Consider the following 8532-nt stretch of genomic DNA (forward strand, 5'->3'; position numbering starts at 1 on the left):
TGCCAAGACAGATTTGTTTGTCCTTTTAGCAGTCTGTGGTATGTTCAATATTCTTCTCCAGCACCACCCTCTAAAGGCATCAATTCTTCTTAGGTCTTCCTTATTCCATGTCCAGCTTTCACATCGCATGCAAATGAGGCAGTTGAAAACACCATGGCTTGGGTCAGGCACGCCTTAGTCTTCAAGGTGACATCTTCGCTTTTTGACATTTTAAAGAGGTCTGTTGCAGCAGATTTGCCCAATGCAATGCGTCTTTTGATTTCTTGACTGCTGCTCCCAAGAGAACATCCATAAAGAGACAGAAATTATATATATATGTAAGACAATTAAGACTATTTCAGAGACTTTAAATGGTTGTTTCTTTTTTGTTTGTTTATTTTAAGTAATTGTCACCAGTAACGGTTGTTTTCCTGGGGAGAGGGTCTGTGGAGAGCTCCTCACACCACAATTCTGGACGCAGATTCTAAATTTCCTTTTAAAGAATAGTGTCTTTCATCATTAAAGAGCAATCAATTTTTGTTCTTTTTAGAATACATGACATTTAAAATAGTTTGAGGCCATAATATTGAAAAACATTTTTGGGGGGTTGATTTGTTTTTATAATGTGGGACCGTGTTATACATCTTGACTTCTTGAAATATTAACAATCAAGCATACTACGGTATCTACTATTTACTGAGCACCTATGTCCCAGGAATTTCCCAGGAATGAAACAAAGTGGTGTACCTATTACCTCATCTAATATAACAGCAGGCACGTGAAGTAGATAATATACTATTTTATTCATATAGAAACTGAAGCTAAGAAAGTTAGATAACTTTCCCATGGTCAAATAGCTGATAAAAAATGGGTCTGGGACTTCAGGTGAAGATGACTAACAGATATCCTTGAATGGCTTTAAATAAAAAAAAAAAACAAACCCATTGCTGTTGAGTCGATTCCAACTCATAGCTACCCTATACGACAGAGTAGAACTGCCCGATAGGGTTTCCAAGGAGGGCCTGGTGGATTCAAACTGCTGATCTTTTGGCTAGCAGCCATAGCTCTTAATCACTATGCCACACGGGTTTCCTGAAAGGCGTTAGGATGTATGAAAAGGAATTTAAAAATCCTATAGTCTGAAATCAATTCCTCACTTTATGTTATCTTACAATTAAGTCTTTTAAATAATCTCTCTTCAATTTTCAAACCTCTCTAGACTTAGGACCATTTTTCTACCCCATGACCACCAGTTTAGTCAGTACTAATCATTGTTGCCTTGGATTAAGGTGACAATCTCTTCACTAGTCTTTTAGCCAGTCCAATCCACTGGCCTTCACTGAAGCTAGTTGGTTTTTGAAACTTCCTGGCCTCACCTTCCCCACATATCTGCCCATCAATCTTCTACTCAGGACTGACTACATAATCTACAAGACCCGGTGCAAAATGAAAACACAGGAGCCCTTGTGAAAACACTATTAATAATTTCAAGCTAGCAGAAGTAGAGCATTAAACCAAGGGTGAGTCTCTTTGAACTGCGGGGCCCTGTAATTTTTGTTACTTGCCCTGCCTCTATGACATCAAATATCACATTGCTCTCTAGACAAACGAGAACATTTCATAACGCTACGCTTCTGTTTTTTTTACAGTAATTCCCTCTTCTAGTTACTCCTCATATGTACTTGGGAAACACCTCATCATCATTTAATATTCAGACTTCTATACCACCCCACGCGGAGCCAGTCAGTCTGTCCTACGTGTTTTCAGAGCCCTTGCACACACTTCCATTTTACTGTACAATTACCATCTTGTATTGAAATCGCTTATTTTCTACCTTTTTTGCTAATCAGGACTTTTAATCTGTTTTGTATATCACCTAGCATATAACTGTGGAGATAAAGCAGGAAGGAAAAAAAATTGGAAGGAAGGAAGGGAAAAAAAAGGAATAAAGGAAAATAAATGAAAACAACATCGATAAGGTTCTTTTCTCCTCTACATTTGTGCTTTTAAATACAAGTTAGGAACTTCAATGGTTTTACTATGTGAATACTGTCTAATAAACTCTATTTTAGTCAGCCGAGAAAGGTTATACTAGAGAAGTTACAGGGACTCAATTTTTATGAAAAGAGTAATTTTTACCTGTTCAAATTACAAAATGTCACAGCTGGGAACTCTATCTTTTCCACATATTGAACTTCCACAGATGTTGTGGTGGGCCAAGTGAAGTAGTTGGCCAGGCGACTGCGTATCTGCCACACCAAGAGTGAGACCGAGCCCAGGACCACCACCAACCAGATCACCTTCCGAATTTTGCTCCGGTTCCGAACAATGTTGTGTACCCCATGAAAGGAGGTAGAGATGGCAAAGTCGTAGTCAAACTTCTTTCGGTCAGTAGGAGATGGCTGTGGTTCCTTAAACAGGCAAAGCTTTATCTTTTCCAAGAGTCCTTAAGGTTTTGCCCACAAAATAATTAAACAAAAATAGCAATGAGTTGAGAAAACTTGATGTTATCTGCATAGAACACAACTCACACAGGTTACCTTTTATATTTGTAACACACAAGGACTCAAATTCATAGTGAGCTGGGTAGTTTATTTAGAAATCAAGAAGCATAAGTTGACTGCATGGGTCTAATGAGAAAATGCTGTGCTATTCAGAAAATGTATAATATACCTTTTATGTTGCGATTTCTCTTTTTAATGCAAATGTATTAGTGTCATCGTATAAATATGTTGTTGCTTCAAAATCTCATAATCTTTGGAAAGTTAGCTTTAATTTTTAAACGATTCTTTAATCCTGAAGTATCACAAAGTTTCTCTGATGTCATGAACACCAGGCTTATTCTTCAGATAGCAATAAGTGGGGCTAAGAAGCAATCTGTTCTTCATATGCTCTTAGTCCTACAGTATTTTATATTACGGCTGAATGTAACTTCTGTAACTTCACATGCTTTGAAACACAACTATTTGCTATTTCTATTGGTTATTTAATCAGACTGTTTAAAGTTGCATTATTAGTCAAGTACCCTGTTTTGTACCTCTTCAAAAATTGAATCCAAACCCCGAGAGTATGGCCTCCAGACACCCTTTTTAGCTCAGTAATGAAGTCACTACCTTGGTTCACCATTCAGCCAAAGATTAGACAGCCCCATAAAACAAAATGAGACTAATGGGGCACAACAGTCCAGGGACAAGGACTAGAAGGCAGGAGGGAACAGGAAAGCTGGTAATAGAGAACCCAAGGTTGAGAAGGGACAGTGTTGATATGTTATGGGGTTGGTAGCCATTGTCATAGGGCAATATGTGTACTAACTCTTTAATGAGAAACTATTTGTTCTGTAAACCTTCATCTAAAGTACAATTAAAAATAAATAAATAAAATAGTAAAAAAAATAAAAATTGAATCCAGTTTTTCAAGACAATCAATAATTGAATCATGTTTATTGATATTAATTTGTAAGAAGCACTAAGGGTGGCCGTTGAATATTTTATGGCAATATGTAACATATTCAGAATTTTCTTTTGGTTTAATTTGTGTTTATTTGTCGGTAGGAGAGATGTGGAGCATCCCTTTGCTGAAGGAAGGCTGCAATATAGTTAAGAGAATAAGATAGCCTTTGGAATGAAGGACCTTGTTTCCAGTCCAGCTGTAGCCTGTTGGAACCTGGGCAACCTCATCCAAGCTTCTTAATCTAACACTTCATTCCTCTTCTATCAAATGGTAGAAGTGACTGCCTCAGTATTTGCTTCGTGAGTTTATTGTGACTACTAAATGAGAGAGGGCTTAGAACGTTACCTAGACCACGATAAATACTCAACAAGTATTACCTATTTTTATTATGTTTCTAATTTACTGGTGATGTGGTAAAGGGACTTTTGAAAACTACCAAAAATTCTCATTAAAGAAATGAATTTTTAATGATGTCATAAATGCTCATAATTAGGGAAATTAATTTTTATGTCCTTTGCTTCAATTTAAGAAGTATTTTTTGTCAACTAAACACTGTTTATTTCAAGCTCACTTATCATTAACTCATTATTAAATACTTCATAGTATCTCCAATCAAATAGCTAAGCTTATTAAAATTCATAGGATACATATGATATATAAAAGACATCTATGAACATTTTTCTAAGAGATGCCATTTCATTTACAAAGTTCTAGGGCACGATTACAAATTATGTTGTTATTTACAAGAAGCATGCTTTAAGTCGAAAAGTTTGTATTAATCGGATCAGCTTACAGTTAGACTAAAATTGTATAACCCCCACCCACTCATAGTGACCCTATAGGACAGAGCAGAACTGCCCCATAGGCTTTCCAAGGCTGTAAATCTTTATGGAAGCGGACTGCCCATCTTTCTCCCGAGGAGCCGCTGGTGGGTTCGAACCGCCAACCTTTTGGTTAGCAGCTGAGCTTTTTACCTCTGTGCCACCAAGGCTCCAAATTTTATACGAGCTGCTACATAATGTTGTTTTTAGTATCAAATAAAATAATATATATAAAGTAATTGGTTTAGTCCCAGGGGAAAATAAGGAGTTAAAAAATGTTATCTTATGAATATTAGAAAAATAAATTTACTTATGCTCTTTTGCATATTTTTTAAGCATTATTTATAAAACTCTGTGAAGAATTCACTCTGGCAAAAGTACAACTCAATTTCTGGATCAGTTTCCTGGGTAACTCTTCCTCCTATAGGGATCAAAGCTGTTAGAAGGAGAATAGTAATCCGGTAACCAGTTACTGGGACAAGCAAGGCATTGCTGGCTAGAGGCACTTTACTGAGAAATATTGTTTCAAGTTTACCTGCCAAAAATCAGCCCATTTAATATAGATCTGTTCACTGACAAGTGCTTTGGCCTTGCTGGAGTGTTCTCAGCCATTTACTGGGTTTCAGTACAGTTTATTATTATTATTTTAGATGAATAGTAAAGAAATAAGGCAATGTGGTGTTGTGAGGAAGATTAGAGTCGATTGATCAATGGCTTTCCAGCCTGCAAAGCAGTAAAGTTTTGCTTTCTTCACTAAGGCATACACTGAAGTTATGGCGGGTAGCCTTTGAATTAATTAAATGCTGATCTTCATAGCTGCATTGTGAGGGACATCAGATAACTTTCCCGACAAATAGAAACCAAAACCAACCAAACTAAAGCAAAAACCAGAGACTCTAGCATATAAGAATATTTTTAAACAATTTTTGTCTCCCTCATACAAATGACTCCTTTCCCTAGTAACAAAAATTGCATTACTTATATTTATACTTATATTACTTATATACCAGTAATATTGGAAATTAAATTTCCCACATAGGAAATAATCCCCCTTTCTCTTTGCTAATTTCTAGCCTCTAGACATGAAAATTGTAACTGTTCCGAGGATTTTACTCCTTACCCACCTTTCTCAGCATGTACGTTTGATTTTTCAATCTGTTCCATTCCTGATTTCAGTAAGCAGGAGCCTCAGGTATGCCTACTTTTCATCAATGACCGTAGTCATTTTGCGACCTTTATATAAAATACGGCAGTTGAGGTAGTAAAACGTGGGGGCAGTTTAAATGTTTGTGTTGCCATGTGTTGGCTCATAAAACACCTGATCTGCAAACTAAGAATGCTAGACTTACGAGAGCTCTCGGAGAGTGGAAAACAAAGTCTCATCCGGAAACCACTTTCTCAGATTAAAGGGCAATCCCCACCACGTCTGTATGGCTGTAGAGGGGTCCTGACAAGGCAGCTGACACTCATAGGTGGCCCAACAGGAAGAGTCTAGCGTTTAGCTTTGTTTCTCTCTTTATAGACTGTTGAACCAAAATGCAGTTAGAATGACATTTTTGTGGTAAAGGTGTCTTTTCTTTGTTGAAGTCTCTTTTTTTTTAGTAACAGATGAAGCTATTTCTAACAGAAAGAATAGCCCATGAAAATAAAATATTAGAAAATATCTCCTCAGGAAGACATAATTACTGAAAGCATGTGCATTTAATAAAGCAGAAAGGTCAATTATTCGTTTTTATTAACAGTTTTGAGAAAATATTAAAATGTATTAAACAATAGACAATATGCATTATGTATAAAAATAAATGGCGCCATCTCTTGACACAAATGAGGAGTTACATGTACCTCCACTGACTAGAACCTCTTGGATTTGCCATTGTAATGTATTATTTTACAAATATTTAATCACTAACCATTGACACAGTGCTTTTACATATATTTCCTTGGAATCTAAGTACAATAAGTTAAAATTAGTCTTATAGGGAGATAAACGAAGACATTCCAAGTGATGTAAAATGAAAGGTCCTGGGAAGACTTCCTCAAAATCAAAGATTTCAGGAAGAGGGTCAATCTGATGGTGAATGAATTTCTCCATTAAAATTCTTCTTTTTAGGGTTAAATGACAACGTCAGGTATAGGCTTTGAAGATTCAGGTACTCCTGAAAGGAATAGCCTTTAACTTACCTAGTCACCCTTCCTTTCTGGACTTGATTCTTTCTTCCATCTTTCCACAAGTATTTGGGGAATCTATACGATGGACAGAGGTAAGTATCAGGGTTGTAAGAAGGCCACAAGAAGTGAGAACAACCAGTTGCTGTCAAGTCGATTTCAATTCACAGTAACCCCGTGTGTGTCAGAGTAAAACTGTGCTCAGTAGGGTTTTCATTGGCTGACTTTTTAGAAATAGATAGCCAGGTCTTTCTCCTGAGGTGCCTCTAGTTGGGCTCAAATCGCCAAACTTTCAGTTATTGGCCAAATATTTAACCTGTTGTTAGGTGTCATTGAGTCGACTCCAACTCATAGCAACCCTATGTATAACAGAATGAAACATTACCCGGCCCTGCACCATCCTCACTATAATAGGTATGTTGGAGCCCGGTGTTGCAGCCACTGGGTCTACCTACCTCGCTAAGGGTCTTCCTCTTTTTCACTGACCTTCTACTTTACCAAGCATGATGTCCTTCTTCAGGAATTGGTCCCTCCTGATAACATGTCCAAAGTAAGTGAGATGAAGTCTTATCATCCTAGCTTCTAAGGTGCATTCTGGCTGTACTTCCTCCAAGACAGATCTGTTCATTCTTTCAGCAGTCCGTCATATATTCAATATTCTTTGCCAACACCACAATTCAAATGTGTCAAGTTTTCTTTGGTCTTCCTTTTTCATTGTCCAGCTTTCTCATGGTGATGTTTATGAGGTGATTGAAAATACCCTGGCTTGGGTCAGGTGCACCCGACTCCTCAAGGTGACATCTTTGCATCTTTGATTTTTAGCACTCTAAAGAGATCTTTTGCCCGATGCAATTGTTGTGTGATTTCTTGACTGCTGTTTTCGTGGGCATTGACTGTTGATACAAGAAGAATGAAATCCTTGCCAACTTCAATTTCTTCACCTTTTATCATGATCTTTTTTATTGGTCCAATTGTAAGGACTTCCATTTTCTTTATGTTGAGGTGTAATCCACACTGGAGGTTGATGTCTTTGATCTTCATCAGTAACTGCTTCAAGTCATTTTTACTTTTGGCAAGTAAGGTTGTGTCATCTGCATACCTCAGGTTGTGAATGAGTCTTCCTTCAATCTTGATGCCATGTTTTTCTTCATATAGTCCAACTTCTCGGATCATTTCCTCAGATACAGACTGAATAAGTATGCCGAATGAATACGACCAGGCCACACAACTTTCCCAATTTTAAGCCACGCAGAACACGCTTTTTCCTTTTTTTTTAATTTTTTTTTTGTTGTACTTTAAATGAAGGTTTACAGAACAAATAGTTTCTCATTAAAGAGTACACATATTGCCCTATGACAATGGGTAACAATCCCACAACATGTCAACACTGTCCCTTCTCAACCTTGGGTTCTCTATTACCAGCTTTCCTGTCCCCTCCTGCCTTTTAGTCCTTGTCCCTGGACTTTTGTGCCCCATTAGTCTCATTTTGTTTTATGGGGCTGTTTACTCTTTGGCTGAATGGTGAACCTCGGTAGTGACTTCATTACTGAGCTAAAAGGGTGGCCGGGGCCCATACTCTTGGAGTTTCTCCAGTCTCTGTCAGGCCAATAAGTTTGGTCTTTTGTTGTGAATTAGAATTTTGTTCTACATTTTTCTCCAGTTCTGTCCAGGACCCTCTGTGGTAATCCCTGTCAGAGCAGTCAGTGGTGGTAGCCGGGCACCATCTAGTTGTACTGGACTCAGTATGGTGGAGGCCGTGGTAGTTGGACTAATCTTTTCCTTGTATTCTGTTTGCTTCATTCTCCCTTGCTTCCGAGGGGTGAGACCAGTGGAGTATCTTAGATGGCTTGCTCACAGACTTTTAAGACCCCAGACGCTATTAGCCAAGTAGAACGTAGAACATTGTCTTTGTAAACTGTGTTATGCCAATTGAGCTAGATGTTCCCTGAGACCATAGTCCCCACAGCCCTCCACCCAGCAATTCAGTTCCACAGGGAGTTTGGATGTGTCTATGGAGCTTCCATGACCTTTCCTTGTACAAGTTGTGCTGGTTTCCCCTGTATTGTGTACTGTCTCACCCTTCACCAAAGTTACCACTTATCTATTGTCTGTAGTA

General features: G+C 37.9%; 2 protein-coding genes across 2 annotated transcripts in view; one reads left to right on the forward strand and one right to left on the reverse strand.

Moving 5' to 3' along the window:
• Positions 1-5414, reverse strand: part of ASIC5 (acid sensing ion channel subunit family member 5) — a 47084-nt gene extending 41670 nt beyond the window's left edge. Inside the window, exons 1-2 of the mRNA XM_004382063.1 lie at positions 5375-5414; positions 2119-2425 (exon numbers count right to left, since the gene is read on the reverse strand). Of these exons, the coding sequence (XP_004382120.1) occupies positions 2119-2425; positions 5375-5414 (347 nt within the window). The remainder of the gene's footprint in view (positions 1-2118; positions 2426-5374) is intronic.
• A 172-nt stretch (positions 5415-5586) lies between these two features.
• TDO2 (tryptophan 2,3-dioxygenase) overlaps positions 5587-8532 on the forward strand; it is a 78970-nt gene continuing 76024 nt past the window's right edge. The window contains exons 1-2 of the mRNA XM_004382064.2: positions 5587-5686; positions 6361-6379. Of these exons, the coding sequence (XP_004382121.1) occupies positions 5587-5686; positions 6361-6379 (119 nt within the window). The remainder of the gene's footprint in view (positions 5687-6360; positions 6380-8532) is intronic.

The sequence above is a fragment of the Trichechus manatus genome, unplaced genomic scaffold (assembly GCF_000243295.1).
Source record: "Trichechus manatus latirostris isolate Lorelei unplaced genomic scaffold, TriManLat1.0 scaffold00089, whole genome shotgun sequence".
Taxonomy (NCBI): Eukaryota; Metazoa; Chordata; class Mammalia; order Sirenia; family Trichechidae; genus Trichechus; species Trichechus manatus.